This window comes from Miniopterus natalensis, chromosome 18 (genome assembly GCF_054644295.1).
Source record: "Miniopterus natalensis isolate mMinNat1 chromosome 18, mMinNat1.hap1, whole genome shotgun sequence".
NCBI classification, from domain to species: Eukaryota; Metazoa; Chordata; class Mammalia; order Chiroptera; family Miniopteridae; genus Miniopterus; species Miniopterus natalensis.
In genome coordinates this window covers 16,748,270-16,775,756 of record NC_142098.1, presented here as the reverse complement: position 1 = coordinate 16,775,756, position 27,487 = coordinate 16,748,270, and the positions used below count along the sequence as shown (strand labels likewise).

The following is a 27,487-nucleotide window of genomic DNA, read 5'->3' as shown; positions in this document are numbered from 1 at the left end:
GACCTAAGTGCTTTCTCACCTGTGCTTCTGTCTCTTGGGAAGGAAATGCTGGGAAGGCCGTAGGAGGAAGACTCCCCTTTCAAGTTCTATCCTTCCAGTTTGACCTTTTTCACCATGTCCACCTATGGTAATTTAACTAAAAAATACGGTGGGAGAAAATAGCCACGTTTGTATCAGGAACTGCATTTTTTCGCCTCTTTCTTCTAGCACCTTTTTGGGTGCTGAGCAGTCTTCAGTTACAGGAAGGCCGCTGGTCCTTACAACCTGAATTGTTATTCCCGGTTCATAAAAGAACATTGGTTAAAAAGCATCGCAGGTTTCCTGGCCCCAGGTGGAGCATCAGGCCAGTGGCCTGGCCACGACGGACACCCTAGAGGTTTGTGTGCTCCGAACCGCAGGCCCACCGCGAGGGCGGCACCCCCGGGTGCCACGCGCCCGGTCTGGGCCCCCTCCTTTCCTCCTGGAAGTGTGCAGCTTTGGAAACATATCCCCATTTGTGATCTGCACTCTCAGAACAAGCGCGAGGCAGAAAGCACGCAGGACACAAAATCTAAGCCTCTCTGACAGCCACCGAGGCAGCAGCAAATGGTACGTGCTCAAGGTACAGCCACCAGTGGGCCTTTTATTGGTGAGGTATTTCATTGCATTTTATAAAAAAACACAAAAGAAAAAAACCTTCTCCAACAAACAGAAGATTTGAGACCTAATTCTTCGGACTTATGTAAGGATATTTGAGGATCCCAATATCCTGTAACTGCTACTCCATCAGTTAGGAAGTCACATAGTGGACCCGAGAGGCTATATTATACACTGGCTTTTTATAAGGAAAATCAATCACGGCCGAGTCTGTGTGTGTCACGCCATCCCAGCGTGTGCTTTTCTTTTGAAGGCTAATTTGCAGTGCCTTCTGCTCTGTCAAGGGCACTGCTAAGCGCCAAGTTTGATGAGCCTCCCGGGAGAAAATGAACCTACAAAATGCAAACAGCACAGTTTGCTATGGCTTATAATCAGGACAAACTCTACAATAAAATGTCAAAGTTCAGAGCAAAAGACAAGAGGCCGAGGCTTATGTCTGAGTGAGGCACCCACAGCTCCTTGAAGGAGAGAATTTGCACAGTGTGTTTATAGTTTTTTCAGGCCCGAGATAGCAGCTCTGCTTAGAAGCCCAGCCCACCTGAGAGGTCCTCAGCATTTCAGGATCACTGGGGTTTGTTTAAAGCGAGCCCAAGCTGTCAAATGACCAGCCCTCCCCTCTGGGAGCAGCACTGGACAGGGAGGGGATACTGACAGGAGAGTGTGAGGAGGCCCAGGACCCAGGCCAGTGCTGTGAAGTTACCACTAATTTATGTAACAGGCTACAGAAGGGCTTCCAAAGGTCCCCACATTAGATTAGTAACAGAAAGACAACTCTGCTTCTCTGGCGCTCCCATTTTCCCACTTGCTCATGGCACAGACTCATTTAAAAACAGCTGAGAAGGCAGATGTGGACCCTTACAAACACTGAAGACCCACACCGCTGTCTCCAAAACCTTCAGCTATTTCCCCCTGTAATACACCAAAAAGCATCGAGATTCCCATCCGAATGCCTGTGTCCTTAGCAGTCGAAATGGAATGCCAAGGCACTTTAACTGGGACGGCCTCGGCAGGGGCCAAGTGACCCCCAGTGGGTGGAACCCCCTTCACACGAACCCACATGCCCATCAAATGCTGATTCCAATACAGGTCTCAAGTGTCTCCGTGTCTCTGCATTTCGGCAATACAAAATTAACAAAGTATAAGAGTTAAGTTGCTAATATGAACCTCAGGATTTCTGGGAGATACACCCACTGATCAAAATATGGCATCAGAGGAATTACTGCGTTCGGATGAAGCACATCCACGACAACCTGGATGTGATCAGCGCAGCTCTGGGTTAAAGTTAGGCACGCACAGGATGGCGAGAAGGTCTGAAGGCTGTGTGCTCTGTCCAGGGGGGTCACGCTTGGCTCCAGGACAACCCTCGATCCAGGCTCCTCCTCACTCCTGGTCAGGGGCTTTCCGGAGCCCTTCGCTGTAGCGACTCCGCCCGCTGATCTCCAGCAGGGCCTGGGCCTCCGGGTCCACGTCCAGAATGCTCTTGCCTCTGTTGGCCTTGGGAAAAAGGGAAGCGGGCGTGTTCAATGACCATGATATGCAGCCCAGAGCAGGTTTCAAGCTTATTAGAGTGGACTGATAGCCTACTGTTACAAGGAGATGTGGAGGGGCTCTGGCTCCCTTGCTGAGGTCCCCCTACCCTGGCATGCCATCGTTGGGAGGTGACAAGATACAGAGGGCCCAACGATGACTCACTGCAGAACCACAGAACTAGAAGGCGCCCTCACCCACCTCATCTTGAGGACAGGGCCACCCACGCACCCCTGTTCCCTGGGCAGGCCCAGCTTCCCAGGGGTTCATTCTGCTAATCACACACACACTCACACACCCCACCCCCAGCAGGACTTTGCTGTACACCCACTGCCAGCAACAACTGACAGAAACAAATCTGGAATAAACTGTCTCTAGATGCTTCCACCTCGTAAAAGGGGTAAAGCTGAGGGTGAAGAAAGGCCCCCATCTCACCAGCTGCGAGTGGGAGGCGTCTCCAACCGCCCACACCTCCATCTTCTCAAACCGAAAGTCCTCCTGCGCTGACAGCTGGGGGCTGTTGTAGGTGGTGCACGTGGGCTTGGCCTTGCTGTGTCCTTTCCCGAAGTCGACGTCGACCCACAGCCCAAAGTAACTGTGCTGCCCGCCCATGCCCTGTGAAGGGAAGACCATCAGCGTCTCCTCGTCTGGCTATCGCACTCCGAGCCCACATCAGCTTTAGGCACCAGTCTGAGACGAGGCTGGGTGACAAGTGGATGGAATTTCCTTTTTCTAACTCTGAAATATATGGTGCAATTTATATGTCCCATTACAAGTTACTAGAACAATCGAGGTATCCGGACTCCCGCCCCATGGCTCTTTCTCTCGGGGCTACACTCGCTGGCAGCAGAGGGCGGCAACACACCACCGGGGCCCAGAGAAGCTGATGATGAAAATCCTGCAGTCGGGGACACTCGTCCCCCCACAGGCCAGGGCACTGTGCTGAGGGTGTAAGTCCCTCACCCTGTGTGTCAACGGCAAGGAAAGGAAACAGGAAGCGGACTGGGGGCGGCGGGGGCCTGGGGGGCGGAGGGGGGGTGTAATGCAGAGACGTTCTGCCACCACCCGCCACACTGCCCGCCCTAAGCTCCTGGTGAGAACAGAACTGCGGTCCACCTCCCTGGTCACTGGTCTGGGTGCCACCTCCACCACCTCTTCTTGTGTCCCTGGTGGCCGGGAACTACTTTTGAGCAAGAGGCCAAAGCAAGAAATTGCAGTAGATACTCAGAGCTACTTCTCTCCCTCCAACTGACTACTGGTGATTTCTGGGGACCTACTGAGTGCTGCTCCTGAGGCCAAAGCCCTTGCCTTTGTGGTCACCAAACTGCCCTTTCTGGGAGGTGTCTGGGGGTCCCTCAGGTGGCCCCATGGGAGGCACGCAGCAAGCCTGGGAAGGAGCACAGGGCACTCACCATCGTGACGGGGGACCAGCCTTCCTGGCCCCTGGCTTTGCAAGCATAGGGCTAGAATTTCCCAAAAGGAGCTTTCCGATAAGAAGCAGAGAAAAAAACTGGCTGGAGTGCTGGCAGGAGACACATTTCTCACCCACACTTAGCTGGCTCATAGGAGCTGGGCTCCTGTGTGCGCATGGGTGCCTGTCCCAGCCCCTCACCCACCCCAGCCCCTCTGTCTGCCCTTGGCCTTCACCCTCCTATTCTTCCTGTAGCTGTCTCCAGGCCGGAGCACAGAGCAGACAGGGGGTGCGGTAACCCAACTGGAGACCCACACACTGTTTTGTGACTCACTGTTGACAATTCCCCATGGATCCAGGGAACCCAGCCCTGGGCGTGCCCCTCCCCTCCTCTCCCCTCCCCTCCCCCAGCTCATCCCCCAGGCAAGTGGCAGGACAGCAGGGCCTGGTGACAGGTCTGACAACAACACCATGTCCAGCCATGAAGGCCACAGACCAACCATCTGATTACCAGGAAAAAACTGGTCAAATCCACCATTTGCACACAAACCACCAAAATACCCCAACAGAGGCTCTGACCTTCCACAAGAGAAATTCTGTTCTCGTCGCGGCCCTGAAACCCGGCAGAATGAACAGAACAGGACAAGCTTGTGTGACCAAATGCACACAGCTCCCCTGAGGTGCTGGGAAGCGTCGGTCTGGGTGTATCAAGGCTGATTCCACTGGGGATGGACACCACGAAGGTGGGACGTCCCCGGCCCTTCCCCAGTCCTCACCAGTCCATTGGGGATGGTCTGCTGCCCCTGATTCAGGTACATGTAGTGGTTGTTGTAGCCCGTGGAGGTGTACACGGCCATGCTGGGGAAGATGGAGAACAGGAAGCATTTGTCGTCCCCTAAAAGTGACCAGAGCACAAATAAGCAGGATCACTGATCTGAGCCAGGCACGGAGAGAGGCAGGGGCTGCAAACAAACCACCGCTCAGAAGGCAAAGCGGCGAGGACCCTCATATGGGTCTTCAGATGTGCCCTGAGCCCACACGCCCAGGGGCTCAGCCATAACAGGCCGGCAGGCAGCTCCCAGGCCCCGCAGAAGGTAAGCCTTACAGCCACCCAGGGCCCCAGAGGGTGAGCTAAGGATTTGAGGGGGAGAGTGACAATTAAAAAGAAATTTGACATCTGCTTGCTGGGGACACCTTTTTGCTCTCACCAGGGAAGCAGTGACAGGCACTCTGCCTGCTGTTCATCAGAAAAATGCATCCAAGTCAGGAAACATGGGTGGCCTTTTAACTTAGGATCAAGGAGCCAGGCGATCACTCCAGGTACTGACTTGATGTTGGCACAGCCTCATCAAGTCAGCACTGGATGCTGTGTAAGGCTGTCTCCAACCTAAAAGAGGGTATCGTCCAGAGAGGAGGGAAAACCTGCAGACACGCAGCTGCCCCACAGGGGAGGAAGGGGACAGGCAGTGAAAGGTGGCCACCTACCTTCCTGCAAGGGCACAGGGTGGGCATGCTGCCACTGAAAGAAGGTACCAGCCCAAACTGTGGAAATGAAGAGCATGCTCAGCCTCAGAGCTCCCTCCCTTTCTTGATTCATTCCAGAAGCACATTCAGCACCAGGGAGAGGAATGGAGGCCACACCTTGGACCCAGAAAGCTCTGAGCTAAGGGGCAGCCAAACCAGAGATGCACTCCCTTAGTTGAAAGAACTTAGCCCGAAGGCCTAGCCCTCCACGGTGACAGCATGAGGGGCACCTGATGTCAAAACAGGCCACACACGCCAACTCAAGATCCTGCTCATGGTACTCTGGGGTCAGGCAATTCGTGGAGCGGAAAGGAAGGTCCCGGGAAGTAAATGGAGCGCAGATGTGGAGCCTGTGGACAGACACGTAGGGGGATTCGAGCCCAAGGGGCCTCAAGGGGCAGGAAGGGCAGGAGCAGCAGAGCTGAGTAAGTGACGCTCAGGCCTCAACCCAGACAGACCCACGGGGTGCGGTCAGAACGGTCAGGGAGCTTCTGGAGGCTGAGCTTCGGGAAGGACAGCCTGGGATGGACATGGCTGGGGGGAAAGCCACTCCCTGGACGGCCCCCCTCCCTGCAGCGACAAGATGTATGGCGAATGAGCAGGGTCCCTTCCCTGTACTGAAGGGTTTGTGATCACTGGGGCAGGGGAAGAAGGGAGAAGAGCCTGGAGCAGTCACCTGAAGTCAGATGACAGCAGGCTTTAGGCAAAGACTCAGGCTTGAGTCCAAGGGCTTGAGTGGCTCCAGCAGGTTGGGCAGTTTTAGAAGCAATGAACTACCTGGTCCCACCCGGCTGCCCCCAGTGCTGGGCATAGAGCATCACTTTGCTTTGCAGTCCTATGGCTGTCTTTCGACCAATATTTTACTCGGTCCCCATGCTAAGCAAAGTGATGGGGCCACAAAGCAGAGACCCCCTCAGCTGCAATGGGTCCCACTCTAGTCCACCAGGGGGCCTCTCCTTAGCAGGGAGACCAGGTGGGGGCAGATTCTTTCTAGGACATGGAAGTAAGGACCCGTGGGATCAGTATTGCCTGCAAAAAAGTCACAACTGTGAGGCTCCCACCTCTCTCTCAGAATAACAATACTTGACAACCACCCACTGTGACACAATTGACAAGCTGCTTTCCCACAGCACCATTTCCCGTAATTCTGGGGAGCCGAGGCCCAGAGAAATCAAGCATCTTGCCCAGGACAGGAGCTGGACTCATGAGGCTCTGTGCTTGGTCCAAAGCCACAGGCCTTTCAACTGCACCACAGGCAACAGAGCAAAAGAAAAGTGACCCCATGGCTGTCACTTCACCTCGAGTCTCAAACTTTAGAAGTTTCCAAGAGGAATGGACAAGAACCCTCTGAATTTGACAGGACTCTGGTGCAAGGCTGCCCTCTGCTGGAATTCCATCCTCATATTTCAGAACAGAAAGAAACTCAAGTTGGAGAACTTGGGAACTGCATTTTTCTGCCATTCTTCAAGAAAATTAATTCTGCTTATTAATAAAACATTAAACCCAACAGTGCCAACCTGGAATTAATATTAAAGGAGCTGAAAGAAGTGAACATTTTATCTCTAATAAGGATTCTCAGGGTTTTTGTCCAAATCCTATAGCATAGCCTCCAACCACAGACAAGCAACTCGTCCTTCCCCAAAGCCTTGAGATGGGGCAGGAGGGAAGATGTGCCACCCCCGGTGACACAGTGACAGGGAAAGGTGAGCATGCAGAATGGGGCTGCTGCAGGCCTGAGACTGCAGTCCCAGAAAGGCCTTCGGCTGACATCTGGGGACCTGGATTTTGGGAGGGTCCCACCACTCCCAGAACTGATCGCAGTGGTCCCCTGTGCCTAAATGTTTGTACAAACAGAATGATTGGTGCTGAACACCTGCCTTCCCCTGGGAGTCTGGGATTTTGCTGTGCCTGGCAGAGGGTGCACACGTGACTGGCCCCCAGTAAAACCCTGGGCACTGAGTCCCTGTGGAGCTTCCCTGGTGGACAGCACTTCACACGTGTCATCACAGCCCGCTGCTGGGCGAGTTCAGCATGTCCTGTGTGGCGCCACTGGGAAGGGACTCTGGGAGCTAGTGCCTGGTTCCCCAGACTTCACCCCACACTGTTCCCTGTGCTAATCTTGCTCTGTATCTTCTCACTGTAGTAAATTGTGGCCATGAGCACAGCTATATGCTGAGCCCGTGAGTGCTGCTAGTGAATCACTGATGTGTGGGTGCTCCTGGGAACCCCTGACACAGTGGGGAAGAGCTGGTAGCAGCACCTGGATTGAAGATCTGGAACATTCTAAAACCAAGAGAAAATAAAAATCCTAGAAATAACAGGATCTCTGGGATAGAGGTAACCAACCTTCATCTTATGATTCCTTCCACCCATCCCAGGCAAAGGGTCACCCTCTGCTGCTAAAACCCCTGCACCTGGACACAGCTCCCCAGCCAGCAGCAGCTCTGCTCAGCGAAGGAAAGACAGGAACAATTCCTGAGGCGTGCAGTACAACTGAGGACCACAGGGAGCACACGGCCCTTGCATGGCTGGGAAGGCTTCCTGGAGGAGGTGACCCTGGGCTGAGTCCCAACAAGAAGCTGGTTGTGCAAACGGGTGGAAGGAGGAGAAAGCAGCATGTGCCACATCCCGAGACGAGAGGGAGCATGGCCTGTTCTGGAAACCACAAGTCCAGTGGGACTGAGCACGGGTCGTAAGGGGACAGGAGTGGATCGTGAGAGTGGAGATAAAAGGTGCACTGCCCTGAGGGCAGTGGGGCGTCTGTTAAAGGGTTTCCAGGAGAAGATCTGGGACTGGCAAATGGATTAGAGGGGTGAGACTAAAAGCAGAGGGCCAGTGAGGAGGCAGCTACACAATACTGCTGAGAGTAAGACCGAGAGAAGATGCGGGAAGGACGCAGGCAGAATGGGCGGGAGCTGATGACCGTCTGATCTGGATGGCCGTCTTCAGCCAAGGTGCCTCTCTCTCCATCTTCCGCATCTCATGTCCCTGGATCCTCCCTTCCACTGACACAGCCAGGGAGGGTGTTAACCTCGCCCCCTCATGGGGAGGGACCTACCCAGAATTCATGTAGTCCAGGGAGTGAGAGTGGGAATGTAGCTGGCCTCTCAGAGCCACTAGGAAAAGCCCTCTATAGCCGCTGGCCCCAAAGAGCCCTACTGAGAACACAGGCTCAGGCAGACAGGCCACACACCAGGGGACATGCAATGACACTAAGCCCTAGGAAGGCAGCTTCACCCCCAAGTATGCCCAGCAGATGAGCGCTTTCAACATAGTCCTTTAAAAATGTTTCTCAGAGCACTTTTCTTTGAGGAAGGGCAAGAATTCACTTAGAGCCATTCATTCGCTGCATTCGAGATCCCGCAAAGTTCTTCCAAACTCCAGCAAAATCACAAAGCCAAAAAACCATGGCAGAAGCAGTAAAGCAGACACACAAAGATTTCCAGGAAAGGAAGACAGTCCAGTGAGAGAAAACATCCCATCTGAAAGAATTGGCATCTCCCACTCCCTTATGAGGCCTCCCCCACCACCTGGACCTGGCACCATTGAAAAAAAACCTAAAATCAGAGGCAAGGATACCTGTCCTGCTTACCTGACCCTGCTGTCAGAATCAAAAGAGAAATCCGTGAAGCGCTGACCCACCATAAAGCAGCATCATGCTTCACTTTCCTCCCGATACATCTAGGCAAACACTTGGAGATGCTGGAAGAAACGCTCACACCCTTTTTAAACACTCACATCCTTTGTTGGTGCTCAGAGGTCTCCATGCTGCAGCTGTCTGACCAGAACTCCTAACAAGCCCTGTGCTACCACTGGGTTTTGGTGGCCAGGTCTTACCTTGAAACTGAGGCTTGATTTCCCAGGAGCAGGAGGCAAATCCACCGAACACGTGGCCATCGTGGTCCCTGAGGAGCACCACACAGGGCCCTCGGTGGGGGATGCGCCCACAGAGCTGTGCAAAGCTGTGCCCATGGAGCTCGGACGAGAAGAGCAGATGCCAGCGGTGCTGCTGCTCCCTGGGCAGGTGGGAGTTCACATAGATGACAGACAGGACGTCCAGGAGGCTCTCAAACTCCTGCCCCTGGTCAACTTGACGCTCAGGGAGCAGAGTGGCCAGATCGAGGGACAAGCTCAGGAAAAAGCCTCTGTGGATGACCACACTCAGGAATGTGGCCACGAGGTGGGCCCTGAACACCCAGTCCTCAATCACAGCTTGGTCACAGGCGCAGTCCAGCTGCTGAGGCCCCAGCAGCTTCTTGCCATCTAGGGAAGAGAAACAGTATTAGTGGGCGATTGCCTCTCCATATTCCTGGTCACCCAAACCTGCACTGTCCAACACGGGAGCCCCGCGCGGCTTCTGAGCGCTCGACACGTGGCTTGTCTGCATTGAGATGTGCAGTAAGTGTGAGATGCACACCCAATTTCAAAAACTTGGTATGGACAAAAGAATATAAAATATCTCAATCATTTTTGATTGACCGATTGACAATATTAAATTACATTTTGGACATATTATTGAAGTCAATTTCACTTGTTTTTTTATTTTATTTTTTAAACCCTCACCCAAGGATATGCTTATTGACTTTAGAGAGAGGGGAAGAATGGAAGTGATATAGTGGTATTATGAGAAGGAAAACTACTGGTACTTTATATATATTATGTTATATTCTTTCTAAGTTCTAAATACCTCACTTAAATGAATTTTTGAAATATACCCTATTTTCAAACTGCATTTAAAAATCCAGCTTTATAATAAAACAGTAATACTTTTATTTTTTTTAATTTAAATGTATCTTTATTGTTGGAAGTATTACAAATGTCCCCTTTTTCCCCCATTGATCCCCTCCACCCTGTACCCCTCCCTGCAGGCCTTCACCCCACTATTGTCTGTGTCCGTGGGTTATGCATATATGCATATAAATTCTTATGTTAATCTCTCCCCACCCACCCCTGCCTTCCCTCTGAAATCCCTCAGTCTGTTCCATGCTTCTAGGTCCCTGGATCTAAAGCAGTGTTTAAAGGAAAATTTATAGTCATAAATGTCTATGCTAAAAAAGAAGGTATCTCAAATCTGTAACCTAATCTTCTAGCTTAAGAGACTAGAAAGACAACCAAACTAAACCTAAAGGAAGCAGAAGGAAGGAAATAGAAGACTTGGGTGAAAATAAAATGAGAGGCTAGACAAACAATGGAGACAATCCACAAAACCAAAAGTTGGCTGTTTGAAAATATCAACAAAAAAATAGACAAACCTTTAGCTGGATTGACCAAGAAAAAAAGAGAAGACTCAAGTGACTAAAATGAGGAATGAAGATCACCACTGACCTTGCAGAATAAGGGTTATAAAAAAATGCTATGAACAGTTATATGCCAACCAATTAGACGATCTAAATAGTCCTCCCAAGGTGAAAAACTCATGCTTTCTGATTTCAAAACTTCACTGCAAGGCTGCAATATCGAGATGGTATGGTACCACTCTACGCTGCCAAGGCCTCATAGTGTGGGCACACACGGGGCACTTGCCTGCAAGCTTCATCTCAGAGACCAGCTGAGCAGCCAGAACCTGCACCGTGGGCAAGGGGCCTGGAGATTTCTTCTGGGTCCAGCCTCTCAGCTCCTGTCTGTGGTTTAGCACGTGCACTAGAGAGCCAACGAGATCCTCTGTAAACTTGAAGATTACAATTTTACCATTAGTAACATTTCTACCAAGACAAGAGACCTATGCCACAACAACAAAGGGAAGAGTGTTTTATCTCTTCAATACCAACCACAATGGGGAAATGTAACTTAGGTGGTTATTCACTTTTCTAATGATCCCCTTGGCTGGCCTGGTTTTGCCAAGGCCTCTGTCCAGGAGTTCAGACCTCCCTCGACCAGTTCTGTGGTCTAGGGTTCTCCAAAGATGGACATCTCTGTGATGCTTCCACCAGCTGCTTGATCACCCCGAGTCCCCCACCTAAGGACGCCGAGGCTACCTGGGATGACTGCAATGGTCCTCATGGCCTACCTTTTGGACTTCTCTTGCTTTCACAGGACCATCTGTGGCAGAAATCATTTTCAGGATCATGAGACTCTTCTCCTTGGAGTTCCCTTTCAGCAGGTGGGACATCGACACTGTGAACTGCTCCCGGGAGATGCTCTCGCTGGGCCCCTTAGCCTGTCCCGTCAGGTCAACCCTCCGCATGCCATCATACAGTCTGGTGATCATCTCTGGGGGAAGAGCTTGTCCAATGTGACTCTGTTAAGGACAAGAAGGAGAAAAGGCTAGACAGAGCCCAAGTTAAACATGGTAACAAGGGGACCATGACCAAGGACTGCCACGCCATGGTGCTTCTACCAGCATGTAACCTTCCTCCTAAATCCCCACGTGTACCAGCTGTTCCCCATCTAAGAGCATCACATCACCCAAGGACCCACAAACATAACGTGTCCTGGCTTGTGGCTCATCTTGGCCATCAGATGCTTCCACAATCAGTTCCCATCTCTCCAAACTCTCCAATGTCCCCAGGTCGGCCATGTCATTCCTGCGTCTGGCCACCATCTGCTCCTCGCTCTGCTTAAAGCAGCCCCTTCATCCTACACTGACAGCTGCCATTTGCATGTCTGAATTTACTAACATATGGTGCATATGTCCATTCATAGCTAATTTGGTCTCCTCTGTATTAGGACTTCCAAATATATCATTAGCTAGCTTTCACATCTATGCTCAATATGCATTTGAATTAATTTTTATTTAAATTTAAAATCTAGTTCTTAGTTAATGTCTTGCCAAAAATATTCTGTAAATATCACTTTCCTTTAGACTGACATCAGATCAAATTTGGCCCGGGGATTAAAAATACATGGTGAGAGAAAGCAAGTCAAGAGCTTCCATCACAGTAGGGTCTGAATGCTGGATTATTCTGTAACAACTCTACAGTGTTTGTGACAGCATCGATATTCTGCAGTTCTTGTAAAGCTGGTCCCCACCCTGACCTCTCTCAAAAACAGTGTATCTATTTCTGCAGGTGTTTTTGAAGTTCTACTAGAAAAGCAATCTCAGATTCCTTCCCAAAGGAAACTTTATACTGTCACCAAGGTTTTCTGGTCAACTTAAACCATATTTACCTAGATAAACACTTTTGAACATCGCCACCCAGTCTGCGTGGTGGGTGGCCAGGCAGACGGGGGTCGTTTTGGTCAGTGGAGATACTTGTGCACATGCATATACACCACCCGTGACCCACATAACCTCCGCTCATCTGCAAAGCGAGTATGTGAGGGACCCCGGTGCCCTTCAGCTCCCGCTCTGCAGAGCCAAGGAGAGGCGGCGCCTGGAATGCCTGCACGCCCTGCCACCCCGCCCCGGCCGGGAAGGCGGGCTGGTGCCGTCTTTGCCAGCGCCCTGCCTCAGTCTGAGTGCTCACACAGGCAGTTAAAAGGCCCATGGAAGGGGGAAAGAGATGGGGACACGGGCAGTTTTAACTCCTTGTCAGATGAACCTTGACTCTGAAACACCATCATTTTGTTAAGAGTACCATACAATTCCCAGGACATCAAACACGTACAAACCCTAAAGGCAAAGGAACACTTGAGACTGCGGTCGCTGGACCTACGAGACCTGCTAAGGCGGTCTGTCACCCGGAGGGAAGTCGGGAGACAACGGCCAACAGGCGGAAAGCGGGGCAGGCCCCTCCTTTCACCCTCAAGTTAGAAATGTGATCTGAAGGCAGAGCCGAGTAGCTGTGACAGAGACCACAGCAGCCCACAAAGCTGAAAATATGTACTGTCTGACCCTTTACAGAAAAGAAACTTTTTAAAGTTTAGTCTTATAGAAATGGAGAGCCGACTCTGGCCCCGGGCCATAGTTTGCAGGCTCCTGTCCTGGACTAAACATTAACTGATGACTGTGACTCCTGCCTTCAGAGCCGTCAGAGAGAAGGATCTGGGCGAGGCGCTCGAGCCGCCTTTCTCCGATGACAGGGCATCAAACAATCTGTCCATCGCAGCCTGCTCCTCAGGAAGAAACTGCGAGCAAACGCTCGGCGCCGAGCAGCTTCTGCCATTCCCCATCTTTCCTGTATCTGGCAGGACTCTCTGCAGAAGGAAAAGATACCAAGTTAGAGAGAAAACTCAGAATGTCATAACCACAGAAAATAAACTCTGATAATTATACGATCAAGTTAATAAACACTGACTTAGCTGCGAAATGCAGCCAAAACACATCACAGCCACGTAATGTTGTTTCAACGTGGTGCAACTTAATAGTCAAGATCAACGAGTGTGAAAACCCAGTCCTGATTCCTATGGTCTCTGAAAACATGTTCGTAATTGCCAAACAGCTTCGCTATTTCAAAACACAGTTCCCAAGTTAATGTAACTAAAAGGTAGAAAAATCAGTATTTTAACCTAAATATTCATTTTTTTAAAAACCTGAGTTGAAAAAAATCTGTTGCCTGGATGATCGCATGTATTTGAATAAAATCAACACCCTGAAAACATCATGGACAAAGGGCACATGCTATTTGACAAGTGTTCCTCTGTGATCGTGGCTGTGCCTCCCACTAGCTGGGTAGCCTTGGGCAAGCTACCGAAACTCTGTGCCTCAAGTTCCACATTTCTCAATAACCACAGCCCGCCCCGGCTGGTATGCTCAGTGATCACCAAAGGGTCGCAGGTTCGATTCCCAGTCAATGGCATGTACCTGGGTTGCAGGTTCTATCCCAGGCCCCCTTTCAGTATGTGTGTGGGAAGCAACCGATCAGTGTCTCCCTCACATAAATGCTCTCTCTCTCTCTCTTCCCCCCTCCCTCCTTCCCTCCCTTCCACACTCTCTAATCAATGGGGGGGAAATATCCTCGGGTGAGGGTTAACAAAAAATAAAAATAAAAAATAAATAATCACAGCCTTTCTCAGAGATCACTGTGATAATTAAATTATCCAGCCAATGAGCTCAGGAATGTTTGCAGAGACTAGTGCCCTAAAGCAAGTGACCTTTGGTGATCTTTGTACATTGTCACAGACCTCATTACAGAAAGGGGTCAAATGCCAACAGATTCGTGGATTCAAAGAGAAAAGCACAGTCAGATGAAAAAAAATCTCTTAAGAGGCTAACGCTATGACTTCTTAATTTTTGTTCTAAAACTTAATTTGCAAATTCGCATTGGTGAAATTGCTGGAGAGACAAGCACTCCATAAACTAAGCCAATGCAAGTGTCAACCATCTCCCACCAGGACAGGGAGGGACAGGACATCTCAGAGGGCGCGAAGTGTATGTAACAGGCCCATCAAGTCCTGGCTATTCAAAACCTCAAGGGGGAATGGGGTACAGTTGGGATCTTTTCTTTCCTTCCTTTTTCCCTTCCCTCTCCTCCCTCCCCTCCTTCCCTTCCTTTTTTCTATTGAGGCCAGACTTGCTTAACATAAAATCCACCTTTTTAAAGGATACAACTCAGTGCATTTAGTACATTCCCAATATTGTCCAACATCAGTTCTACCTAGTTCCAAAACATTTCCATCTCGCCCAAAAGGAACCTTGTAACCATTACTAGTCACTCCCCATTCCCCCTCCCTCAGGCCCTGGCAGCGATAATGTGCCGTCTCTGTGGGATCTGCCTACACTGGACTTTTCATGTAAATGGAATTATATGTACGTGGTCTTTTGTGACTGGTTTCTTTTCACTCAGCAGAATGTTTTCAAGGCTCATCCATGTCATAGCATGTGTTAGCACTTCATTCCTTTTCATGGCTAAGTAATATTCCAGTGTGTGGAAATACCACATTGGTTTATCCATTCACCTGTTGACGGACATTTAGGCTGTTTCTACCTTTTGGGTATTGTACACACACCTTTAATGTACTTGAGTCCCTGCTTTCAAATTTGGGGGGTACAGACCTCAGAGTGTAATTGCTCGGTCCTATGGTAATCTGACGTTTAACTTTTGAAGAACCGCCAAACTGTTTTCCATTTCTGTTCCCAGCAGCAAAGCACAGGTGTTCCAATTTTGCTCTATCCTCTCCAACCTTGTTATTTTTCCTTTTTTTTTTTTTGTTTTTGTTTTTTTAATCACTGCCATCCTGACAGGGGGACCCATCTGCCCTGAACAGAGAGGGCTCCTTGGAGAGGGACTGTGGTGCACTCACAAAGGCAGGCTGGATATGAGGCCTTAGCAACCCAGTTTAGGGCTGTCACTCACGGGTCATCTGATCTAAATGCTTCCACTCCTCAAGTTTCTCAGCAGCGTAGGAGCCAAGAAGGAAACCTCAAGGTCCAGCCTGCACGAGGCTTCCCTCATCTCTGGCACACAGCGAGCAGCACCAGCTGGTCCCTAGTCCCCCCAGGGCCACAATTCAAGCAGCCACGCCAAGACAGACCTGTCTCCTCCGTCAATTCTTCTAAGAGCCCCAAGAAACAACCTGATCGTTTAGGGCTACATTAGGAGACAGGCCATCATCACTTGGTTTTTAACCACGGTTTCCAGGAGGAGTAGGAAACAGTGCAAAGCAAATGGAGGAGGAGGGCAGGACATCATTGACTCTGCAGTTAATTTCCTACATCCCGCGTGCAGTGCACATTATGAAATGGCCTAAGGCACTGCCCAGGAGAAACCACAAAAGAAAATATGTCCATGCCCCCTGGCTAAAGACAAGCAAGAAGCTGCATTTCTAAGTTGCTGCAGTGAGGAAGCGTGGGGGGCTCAGGATGCGAGGGGGCTGCCTTCTTGGGAGGCTCAAAGGGAGGGTTCAGCCTGGACTGGGTGCAAGTCAGCGAGTGGGTGTCTTAATTTTTAAAAAGATGCAGGAAGAACAGAATGGGGCTACAGTTGTCATTAGGAAGGAATGCACTGCTCGTGTTTACTAGGAAAGGGCCTGGGATTATTTGGGGAGCTTGCACAGTGGTCTTATCTTTGTCTGTACAGCGTATTCCTGCTTTTGCTTTGTTCTGTCTCGGCTTTACATATGTCACTGGTAAATCATGACAACTTTAGTCAAAAGTATTTTTAGATTCATACTCACTACAACCACACCACACACACCACAACCAGGGAAATTCAATTCACTCAAAATCTGTGTCAATTTATCAGGTCACCAGAAAATGTGTCACACATCTCTCCCTGCATCCTCTCTTGTTATTCCGCTGAGATCCTGAAAATGGTAAATGTACAAAAATGCACCCTTGTGAAGTCCTTGCATTCTTAGACAGGGTCTTCATACAAAGATCACGCTTTTTCACGTCCTCTAGAAAACCTTAGGGCTTGTGACATGGGAAGGCCCATGACTTACCTAAACACTGGAATCGATGAAGATCTTCCCAGCACCTGGGAGGGAAAGGTTTATGACGTTAGCCCACCTTCACTTCAAAGCTGAACTCTCGAGGCCGTGCCCACTCCAGGCAGGTTCCCAAGGCCAGCCTCATGGATGTGTGCTCTACTCAGGGCATCTTGCTCTCTGGGCGGTTCCTTTCTGCCCCTTGTCTGGTTCAGAGGGCCCTCACTGTCCACCTTGCACACCTCACCATCACACTCAGTCTTCAGGTTCCAGACCACCCAGTATTTGTAATTTTCCTAGGGCTGACTGTTGTCCTAACTGAAATGGAGACAGGCCCATCCCTGCTCATTCTGCTTGCCCCATCCCCAGCACCCAGGTTCATGCCTAACTGGCTGGCTAGAATTTGACAGTCACGAAAGAGACTCTGCCCACAGCCACCTGCCCAGCACCTAAGCCAACCTGGCACACGCAGGTATGGGGGTGTGCCTGTCCAATTACTGACATTCCTTGCTGGCCTCTCGGGTAGACCAACGCATTCTCCCACCTCCTTGTGGGCTCCCATGTGTAAATCCCAGGAGGCTGACCTGGCCTGGGTCCTGAGAAGGCCCAAGTACCCCAGGTTCAGCTCCTACGGGACTCACTTCCAGGGGCCCATAGCACTCAGGGGTCCCTTGGATCAGTGCCACTCTCTCTACCATTCACAACGGGATGGCTCCAGTATGCCTCATTGCTGTACCCCCCAACCCACCAGGCCTAGCCCATGGCAGGGTCTCAGCACATACAGGATGCAGTTCACCCCAGCCCGAAGAACACAAGCCCAGAGCCACCAGGGAGAGCCCACAAAAAGGAAGGGATCTCAAGATGAAGCCACCTCTGGCTTTTTCTTAACATACAAAGACATCTAAATGCCACACCTCAGGTTCCCAGAATCCTGAGAAAGCTTCCTCCTTGCTCAAAACCAAGGACTTGCTCTCCTAGGGGATACCTGCCTCTTTAAGGGGTTTCTCACCCTCTGCCCTACTGACTGGGGCTAAAAGGACACCAACATTTAAATGCCACTCCTTAGAAGTATCTAGTGCACCCAGGGGTTGTGCCACTAAGGGGCCACAGGATCTACCTCTTGCAGACTTCCTGATGTCAACAAATGCATCTATTCCTTCTACACATAGCTCAACATCTCCTGGGATGGGCGGGTCAGAGAGAGCAGGTGACAGAGAAAAGCCTCAGGCAGGCCAGGACTGCAGGAGCGTCCTGTTTAACAGGGAGAGATAGCCAAGTGCTGTGGGGATTGGAGAGAGAACACAGGGTTCGAGATGTGTTCTGGCTGGGTCTTCAGGCACCAACAGGAGGTTCACCTGGGAAGTGGGGGCAGTGCACACAAAGGTGTGGGGTGAACATGGAGATCAGGGAGGTGAGGTCTGGTGTGGGGAAGGTACCAGAAAAGGCTACAGAGCAAGGGGGCCCTCGTCTGCCCCTCACTTCCAGCCCACACCACCTCCTCCTCTGTCCTACTCGAAGTAGATTCCTCCACTATTGTCTGAAAACAAATCAGTATGGAGCAGCCCGGCCAGACCTGCCCAATGCCCAAACACTGCGAGAGAGGAACATGCTGGGCGAGCAGCCAAGGGAGGGCAGAAATGCACAGGAGAGGTGCAGACCATTAGCATGGGGCTGGGCACAGGACAGCACCAGGAGACACCAGGAAAGACCCAAAGGCAACACCAGTTTTTCTAGTAGGAGAGAGAAGGGTGAGTAGCAGCCTCAAGGAGGAGCTTCAGGCCGATGGCGGAGGGGCAGCCTCTAACAACATGGCCCTACCCTGCCCCACCATTCCTAGTCTGCAGAGCACCGGTTTAGGGAAAGATCACAAAACAGCTCCAATGACAACCCCACCTCCTTTGGAAGAGCTTCTGCAAGGCCAGATAAAGTAATGGCAATGGTACAGTGTTCCCCAGTTCATCCATCCTAGCCTTGATGGCTTTAACCATACCAGGAATCTCTGATCGATTTTGGAAAGGACACGGAGGCATTCCATGCATCCTTACTTCTCCCCAAATGCAAATTCCTGGACTTTCTTTCAAGTCCCCAGCAATGGCTTTCTCACAGGACTGTCCCAGGTGCATCTCGCCATGCAGGACAGACTTTTTCCCCGCGAGTTGTGCATACAACCACCCTCCGCTGGCCCGAGTCACCTGTAGGTTACCCATATCAAGTTCTCTTTCAGGAGGATTGCACCTCAATATTCCTCTAAGACCTGACCTTCTGCTCCCCCTTTCTGGGAAGAGTCCAACCACCTCATCTGGACAGAAGCATTTAAAGCCCTGTTTATGGGCCAGCAGTCCTTCTGCCAAAGGTCAGCTTGGGCCGGAGCCAGCCTTCAGCAGCAGAGTCCTTGCTGGCAGGAAGGTGAACTGTCCTGCCAAAGGCTGGCTTCCTCCCTCCAGAGAGCCCCACTGACTCATCTGCAGAGGTGTCAGCATAGGAGTGCTTCCCCCCTTCCCTCTACCCTGAATTCAGTGACCAGACTCAACTCACCTGGGGGAAAGCTAGCAGGCTGCGATCAGAACACCAGGAAGGAAGGTAGGGGTGGAGGGGTGGGTCGGTGGGGGGGTGGGTCGGTGGGTGGGTGCCCCGCACTCCCATTCCACCCTAACCTCCCTGACTCCCACTCCCTCCCCACATGCTCCTCTGTCTCTCCTATGTCTATACCAGTTTTATTGCTCTCCCCTCCGGACAGCTGGCCTCCACCCTGGAGATGGCACCTGCTGGGCCACTTTTATCTCCAGCACAGGAAAGGCTGGAGGTACGGAGTGATTTTGTGCTCTAATGACCACATGGAACGACCCCCCATCCCTCGAAGCTGTTCCCACCCCCCAATCCCCTCCACCCCCCACCCCCACCTCCCCCATCCCCCATCCTCCACCCCCGCCCACCCCCACCTTCCCCCACCTAGAGCCGGAGGCATGGGTAGCCTGGGAGGTGCCGGGCCCAGGCAACTCAGGGTACCTTCGCCCCCAGGACCAGGGTCATTGCCCCTGATCCCTACCCCCGCCTCCAGGCCACCGGCCCAACGCCTCTTCCCAGCTCACCTCCGGCCTCCGTCATCGCCAAACTGGACTCACCTTTCCTGGACTCACCTTCCTAGTTTGGGCCAACTAGACTCGCCTTCCGGTCGGGTTGGCCAAGGATTTTCCCCAGCAGTGGCCAGCCCTGTTGCCAGGCGACAGTGCTGACGGGCGTCTCTCTGCCACAATCGCAGAAATGGAGGCTGAGGGGGGCGGAGTCCTGTAAAGGAGTCAGCCAATGGCAATGCACCGCATGGGGAATGGGCTGGCCCTGGCGGCTGAGGGCGGGGCGGGGCCGGGGATGTAGGTGGGGCCCGCAGGCCGCCGCAGGCAGGAAGCTGCGTGGGGTGGGGGAGGGGAGGGGGGGGAGGGAGGGGAAGGGATAGTGCTGGTGCCGCGGGACTAGGACCCGGGAAAGGGGCATGAGACGGCTCTGGGAAGGAGACGCTGGAGTGATTCAGGGGAGACGTCAGGGAAACCGACCTGGGGAGGGATGGGGTGTCTGGGCGGGAGTAGAGAACAGTAGCTGGGCTGTGGGAGAAGCAGAGGTGTGGCTGGGGCGTGGCGTGGCTGGGATAGGGGCGGGGCTGGGATAGGGGCGGGGCTGGAGTAGGGGCGGGGCTGGAGTAGGGGCGGGGCTGGAATGGGGCGGGGCTGGAATGGGGCGGGGCTGGAGTAGGGGCGGGGCTGGAGTAGGGGCGGGGCTGGAGTAGGGGCGGGGCTGGAGTAGGGGCGGGGCTGGGAAACAGGCTTCGGTGGGGGCTGAAGATAACTGGTGGAGGATAGCGGGCTGTAAAGGAGACAGAGACAGACAGAGCGAGACAGAGACAGACGAGAGAAGAGCCGCTGGCAGCCCCGCTGGGAGACCCTCCACTGCTTGGGCCCCTGCGGATCCAGACCCAGGCAGCTCTCCTCCGACACCCCTGGTTCCTCACCGCTGGTTCTCCGCCAGGAGGAGCCCCCTCCCGCCTAAAGAAAGTACAACCTCCTAACCTGAGCGTGGGCTCCTGCCCTCCCCGTGACCTCGTGTGTGAAGTTTTCCTACACAAAGTCAAGAACCCACACACTACCGGCTGGCGCTAGGCAGACCCTCTGAGCCTGGTCCCCCGTCCCAGTAACGCGGGTGACCAAGTCCTGCCTGTATTCTTTCCTCTCTCCCCTTCCCAGCAGCCTCTAAATGTGCTTAAGTCTCTCCAGTCTTGCTAAACACACTTTCCTTGACCCCCACGCCCTTCTCCAGCTAGTACCCACCCCGCCTTCACTCCAAAATGTCTCGACTGTTGTCGCCGCTTCATCACCTTCCATTCAGACCCCAAACCATTGAAACCTGGCCCCAGGGGCCGTAGTATGCCGTGGCTCCCCGGTGTCATTGCTGCCTCCCTGTTCCAGCTCTCCTTCCTGGGCCTCCAGGTCGCTCAGTTGCTGGCTCTCCTCGCCCTCTTCCTGTAGTTTTCAGTCTTTCCTGGCTTCTGCTCTACTGGATTTCCTCATGCTGCTCCCTACAGCATCTCCTCTTCTCACCCCACACGCCTTCCCCGAGATAACATCCTTCCTCATGACTTCACTTCCCACCTCTCCGCTGGGGCCCCCAAACCTGCAGGCCAGCTGGTTTTAGAGCCTGAACTGACAGGTATGTCCGATTGTTGATCAGACATCTCTCCAAGGCTACACGTCAAATTCAGCCCACCTGAACCCAAACGCAGCCTCTTCCCTCCAAATACTGCTTCTCCTGTTTACCTGCTTCCTTAGTGCAGGTCACCACCTTCCATGCCCGAGTCAGAGACCTGGAAGCATCCTGGATGTCTCCTCCCTCTCTCCCCGTGTTCCATTACTTATTAAATCTGTTTTACCTCCAGGATATGTCCTGCATTCACCCACTTCCCTATGTAGGTCCAGGCTAGACCTAGACCAAAGTTACAGCCTCCTTCCTGGCCTCTTGGCCTTCAACCCGTCCCCCACACTAAACACACAAAGACTTGTCCTGCCCCCTAGACTGAGGGAGCATCACATCAGGCCAAAATGAGAGACACAGACAAAACCAGCTGCAGCCCCGGCAGGTTTGGCTCAGTTGGTTGAGTGTTGTCCCCATGCACCAGGAGATCACTGGTCAGAACACATGCCCACATGCCCAGGTTGTGGGCTCGATCCCTAGTAGGGGACGTGCAGGAGGCAGCCGATCCATATTTCTTTCTCTCATCGATGTTTTTCTCTCTCTCCCTCTCCGTTCACTTTAAAAATCAATACAAAACTTAAAAAAAAAAAAAACAGCTGCAAAGTTCACAGGGACAGTATTCTCAACGACACCCAGCTGAAGCTGTAATGTTATAACAACCCCCTTCTTAAAACAATGACTGTTTTACTCAAAAAGAACTTTGAACTCTAAAATCATAGATTGGCAGAAACTTTGCTGTTTGAAATTCCCAGTAAGAATGAAACTTCCAGCTTCCTCCTGGAGTATGTAAGTCACTTTTTCAGAAAAGAGCCTGGATTTCTGGCCAGGGTGCCGAGCACAACATCCTGGACACAGCATCATGAACACATCCCATGGCCATCTTGACTTGGTAGCACCTAAGGGAACAGGAGCCAGATCCAATTTGCAGCCCACACCTATTGCTGTCCTCTTCACATATGGTCCTGCTTCACACCGAGCCTGTTAAAACTCTGCTTCATGTCATCTCACCTTCAACAAAATCCTATGAAAACTCTTTACCTTTGCCAGGTGAGCTGCCCAGGGTTCCTGGTGCAGTAAGCTAACACCCGATTTGTCAGACTATGGGCTTGATCCTGATGATCTTAGGCTGGTGGGGCTAGGACCACTATAAGGTCCAAAAGGGCAAGGGCAGGCTGTCCCTCCAGTTTGCAAAGACATATTGAGCACCTACTACATGCCAGGCGCTGGTGACACAGCAGTGAATGACAGAGCCCCTGCTCTCATCAGTCCCCACTCCTTGAATGAGTGGGCAGGTGATGATTAAATTAGGGGGAGAAGATGGTTGGAGGGGGCTAGCTGAGGCTGGGGGTGAGAGGCTGTCGCAGGAAAACAGGTGGGCTATGACGAAATCAACGGGAATTTCCAGGCTTAAGAACTCAGAGGCCATCTGAACATTTCCTTTCCTGTGTCAAGGGTCTCCTGCCTTCCCAAGCTCTTTCTACCCACCTTCATCCCCACCCACCTACCAATTAGAGGCTACCTGGCCATTTTCCAAGTTGGAACAGAGAAGAGAGTCCCTTCCTGCCCCAGGGCTGTGCCCAGCTGATGACAGCTCGTAAGGCATGGTCCTTTGAAGAGAAAATGGTCAGAGAGCTGAGGCCCATTGCCAAGGAGAAGCAGCTCCATGAGAGCAAAGTGTCCTAAAGCCCAGCCGACCCTGCCCTCCGGTGACAGGAGTGAATCTCCCCAGCTCCTCAGCTTGGCTCACTCAAGTGAGGTTTCTGTCACCTGCAAGCCAAGGTAGTAGCGCACTGGTACACAGCCTTGTGTACACTGCCAGTAGTGCCCGAGGCAGTGCATTCGATTCCCTGTAGGCCCGAGCGGCCAAGGAAAGGCAGGGAGCAGGAGTGGCCGTCCCAGGTGCGGGCCAAGGGGGAGGGGAAGGAGGAGTGACCTGGCTTTACAAATTAAGACAATAAAACCAACTAAAAACCCATCTGCTTTGTATCACCAAGAGCCGGCAATTCTAAGCAACATCAATAATACAATTCTCTTCCCTGAAAAGCCCTTTACAGTAGCCCCGCCCCTTATCTTGGGGGCACACGTTCCAAGTCCCCAGTGGATGCCTGAAACCACAGATAGTACCAAACTCTATATATACTATGTTTTTTCCTACATATACATATATACTTATGATAAAATTTAATTGACAAATTAGGCTTAGTAACAGATTAACAATAATAACTAATAAAATAGAACAATTATAAGGATATACTGTAATTAAAGTTATGTGAATGTGGCATTACTAAGGCAAATAAGGGTGACTTGAACACAAGCACTGCGATATCGCAACAGTCAATCTGATAACCCAGAAGCTTCTACGTGACTAGTGGGCAGGGAGAACCTACGGCATGAAGACACTGGACGGAGGGATGGCTCATGTCCAGGGCAGGACTGAGCAGGTCGGCTTGAAATTTTATCATGATACCTGGAACAGTGAGCAATTTAGGACATATGAATTGTTTACTTCTGGAATTTTCTGTGTAATATTTTCAGATGGGTGTTGACCGCAGGTAACTGAAACCTCAGAGAGTGACACCGCAGATAAGGTGGGACAACTGTACTTGGTGTCAGCACTAAACCTGGGGCTGGCAAACTTTTTCTGTGAAAGGCCCCAGAGTAAATATTTTAGATTTTTTCAAGCCACATGGTCTCTGTCACAACAATTCAATTCTGCTGTCACTCACTGCACAAAAGTAGCCAAGGATAATACACAAACAATTGAACATGGCTGTGTTCCACTGTGACTTTATGGACACGGAAAGTTGAATTTCACATAATTTTCACTTTATGAAATATTATTGTTTTAATTTCTTTCCCAACCATTTAAAATGTAAAAATCATTCTTAACTCACTGGCTATACAAAGACAGACAGCTGGTCAGATTTCACTTGTAAGCCACGGTTTGCTGACTTCTGTTCTTAACTGTTACTGCTGTTAATCTTGCACTTTAATAATATTTACATAAGCTTCAAATTTGTACATTTTTATTACATATCTTTTAAAAACTGGGTGTATTTGGAGAACCTCAGGTATAGATCTTGCCCCCAGTGCAAGAGCATTTATCACAAGAGTAAGCTTGAAAAATCCAGAATTTTCCGAGCTCACTCGTGTGCCGCATGGGTCCCTGGCTCCTGCCATGGTACATCCTGCATTCATAGAGTAGATCTGAAATAAATATCGGAAACACAGTGATTGTAAAAACCAAGAAACAGACCTCAGGCCACTTCAATGCTGTCACTATAGTCCCACATGGAGTTTTTTAAGGTTAAAAATTCTCAACTACAGAGTGATCTAAAAGCCTTTAGAATGAATCCCGAAGACATAAAGACACGAACAGTTTAGTTTTTCAGTTTCTGGAACGTACAATGGAATGAAACTCGGATACGTCTCTGTCCAGCATAGCCTTATGTTTAAGGCTTTTTCTGTTTGTATAGCTGTTGCTTCGTGAAAGGAATTTGGAAAGTAAAGTTAATAAAACATGTTCATATATATGTGATTGACTAAATAAACGTGGAGGGAGAGGCACACCTCCCTTTCGAAAGAGCCCCAGTGACTGTGTGGACGCTCTGAGAGTAACCCCCTCTCCCCTAGGGCTGTGCACAGCGACCTCCTTCCAAAGAGGTCAGAGGTCGGGACGCTCATGGGAGGGGGCCGAGCTGTGCAGCGGAGAAACCCGACCAAGGCTGCCCGGGCAGGGCATCGAGGTCAACACCAGCAGTGACAAATTACGTTGATCATTTGGGCGCTTGATGTGATGAAGTGGAAACAGCACTTTACCCCTGGGGGCCTCCCCAAACCCATACGCTAGTCTAACCATGACAGACACAGCAGTCAAACCCCAACTGAGGGACAGCCTGCAAAACTTCTGACAGCGCTCCTCAGGACTATCGGGGTCACCAAAACAAGGGAAGGCCGAGGAACTGTCACAACCGGGAGAGGTCTGAGGAGACGCGGCGACAAAGCGTGAAGTGGGATCTTAGGTGGGATCCCGGAGCAGAAAAGGGGTAACAGGTAACAAGGAAATCTGAATAAATTATGAGCTTCAGTCAATAATAATGGAGAAACAAGGACTCATTCGTTGTAGCACATGTGCCATAATAACGTGAGCCATTCCCGCTGTGGGACACCGCGCGCGGGGTTTATGGGACTGTGCACTCTCTGAAACGTTTCTGTAAATCTAAAGCCATCAAGCTGTCCTCCAGGGCTGCACCCCTGATCACCCGGCCCCATTCATGATGCCACTTTCTCTTGGGACCTTCGCCCACTCACCGTCTTCTCCAGCTCCATGCCCTTGGACATGCCGTTTCCACTGCCCTCCCGCCACCTGCCCTCCCAGAGCCCACATCTCCTCTCCGGGGAGGGCTGGTCCCCTTCAGAAAGGGGATGTGAAAGGTTCAAGGCCGTGGAGATCGGGGGGATCTGGGGAAAGGCTTGTGGGAGGGCTGAGGCCATTTCCCCAGGAATAATGGGGAGCCTGCCTCTCACCCCAGGGCCAGTGCAGGGGGGGGGGCACTGAGGCACCTCCTTGAGAGCTCCAGCCAACGTCCACGTGGCACATGCAGGAGCTGCGGGGTGGGGGCAGAGGAGTGGAGTCTGCTCCTGGCAGTGACCAGCCAGCTGCCACCCGGGATTCAGAACGCCTACGGGCACGGCAGCCCCGAGTCCTGGAGGAGGGGATTCTCCCCTGGGCCCGGCAATGACAGGCTGCAGGGGCATCGGCCAACCAGGGTGACCTGGGAGCGGGCCTCCCGAGGACAGGCTGCCCAGTCAGAGGAGTAGCCGTGGGCAAGGCGGCCTCCCAAGGATGCACAGAAGTGGCCATAGGCTCAAAATCAGCCTGAAACTGGGCCAGGCCCAGATGGCCCCAAGACAGCTTGTCACCTGTGGGAGGTGGAATAACAGGCCCCCCAAGACACCCATGACCTAATTCCCAGAACCTGTGACTATGTCACCTTACATGGCAAAAGGGACTTTGCAGATGTGATTAAGTTAAGGATCTTGAGATGGGGGATCATCCTGGATTATCTGGTTGGGCACAATGTCATCACAGGTCCTTATAAGAGAGAGGCAGGAGGGTCAGAGGCAGAGAAGGGGATGTGATGATGGAAGGAGGGGAGGAGAAGAGGGAGGGAGGGACTGGAAGATTCTACGCTACCAGCTTGAAGATGGAGGAAGGATTCCTAGAATCTGGAAAAGGCCAGGGAAGAGATTCTGCTCTAGAACCTCCCTCCGGAGGGAAGGCAGCCCTGCCAACACCTTGGTTCTAGGCTTCTGAGCTCCACAACTGTAAGGGTATAAATTAATATTTTAAGCCACAAAATGTGTGGTAATTTGTTATGACAGCAACGGGAAACCAACGAACCACCACGTATCCAGTAAAAGCCTTCTGCCTGCCACCACCTCTCCTCCCCACTCCCTGAGCCTGGAGGGGTCAGAAATAGGGTTGCCAGGTGGAACAAATAGAGCCACAGGACACCCAGTTAAATCTGAACTTCAGATAAACAATAATATTTTAGTATAAATAGCCCCAAATATTGCATGGAGTATACTTATACTAAAAAAAAAAAAATTTTTTTTAATTATTCGTTGTTCATCTGAAATATGAACGTAACTGGGCACCCTGGTCTTACCGGGCAACCCCAGCCAAGAAGAGCAGCTGTAAGGCAAGGAGGAAGCAAGGGCAAGAACAAACCACATTCCTCCTCATGCGATCCACAGCAGGCTCCAGACAGGGGCCCGAGGACTCCTTGTTAAATCCAGGTCCCAGCTTTATTAGCTGGAGCTGGACATTTGTAATTAATGAATGAGATACTCCCTCTCCTGACCCAATTTCCTAAGCATGGACATTAAAAATCATGGGGAAGTCCTGGGCTTTTTATCGGGGGACAAGAGGGTAGCTGCCTCTCCTCCCCCCTCCCTCCTCCCAGCTGCCCAGCAGGGTCCAGGGGCTACAGGAACTAAAGCTGACGTCATGAGCACGTCCCACGAGGCTGTCTTGGATCAGTGACAGTGCGATGGATCAGCTCAGTCTCTAGCCCAAGATAAAGGTGCAGATAAGTCCTAGCCGGGATGAGGAATTCTGTGTTTCCTTCCCGTTGGCCCCCAACTTGATTAGGAGCCACTGCAGGGCACGCAACAGGCCGTTTCCATTTCCCAAGCCCAGAGCTTGTGACCCTGCCTTTTAGTTTGTTTTGCGGGGACTGGCCGCAGGTAATGTAGCCGTCTGCCCACAAGGTGGCACTCGTGATCACTGCAAAATACTGTGCCAAGGCCGTGGTTTTTCAAACACAAGTTTTCAAATAGTTTTAGATTTATAAGATTGTTGAGAACTGATAGAGGGTTCCTGCATAGCCCACACCCAAT

General features: G+C 51.4%; 1 protein-coding gene across 2 annotated transcripts; it reads right to left on the bottom strand.

The window, feature by feature from the left end:
• Positions 1-138: 138 nt before the first annotated feature.
• Positions 139-13,788, bottom strand: MEAK7 (MTOR associated protein MEAK7). 2 transcript variants are annotated; one of them, XM_087826736.1, is made up of 7 exons: positions 12,998-13,788; positions 11,106-11,336; positions 10,622-10,766; positions 8,936-9,361; positions 4,311-4,469; positions 2,599-2,810; positions 139-2,130 (listed from the first exon to the last, which is right to left on the bottom strand). In XM_087826736.1, the coding sequence occupies exons 1-7, from the start codon at positions 13,148-13,150 to the stop codon at positions 2,017-2,019; spliced, it is 1,440 nt and encodes a 479-aa protein (XP_087682862.1). In that variant the 5' UTR covers positions 13,151-13,788; the 3' UTR covers positions 139-2,016. The 2 variants fall into 2 exon arrangements, with proteins under 2 accessions (XP_087682862.1, XP_016052582.1); XM_016197096.2 differs by having other exon boundaries at positions 2,599-2,778; positions 4,351-4,469; positions 12,998-13,787.
• Between the last annotated feature and the right edge of the window lie 13,699 nt (positions 13,789-27,487).

What these genes read in the sequence shown, in the direction of transcription:
- MEAK7 (XM_087826736.1), bottom strand. Translation starts at nt 13,150, where the DNA reads ATGGGGAATGGCAGAAGCTGCTCGGCGCCGAGCGTTTGCTCGCAGTTT. An exon ending in AATCAAGCCTCAGTTTCAAG is followed by an intron (nt 4,470 to 8,935) that starts GTAAGACCTGGC and finishes GGTCACTTTTAG; the next exon opens with GGGACGACAAATGCTTCCTG. An exon ending in GGGGACGTCCCACCTTCGTG is followed by an intron (nt 2,811 to 4,310) that starts GTGTCCATCCCC and finishes TGCGATAGCCAG; the next exon opens with ACGAGGAGACGCTGATGGTC.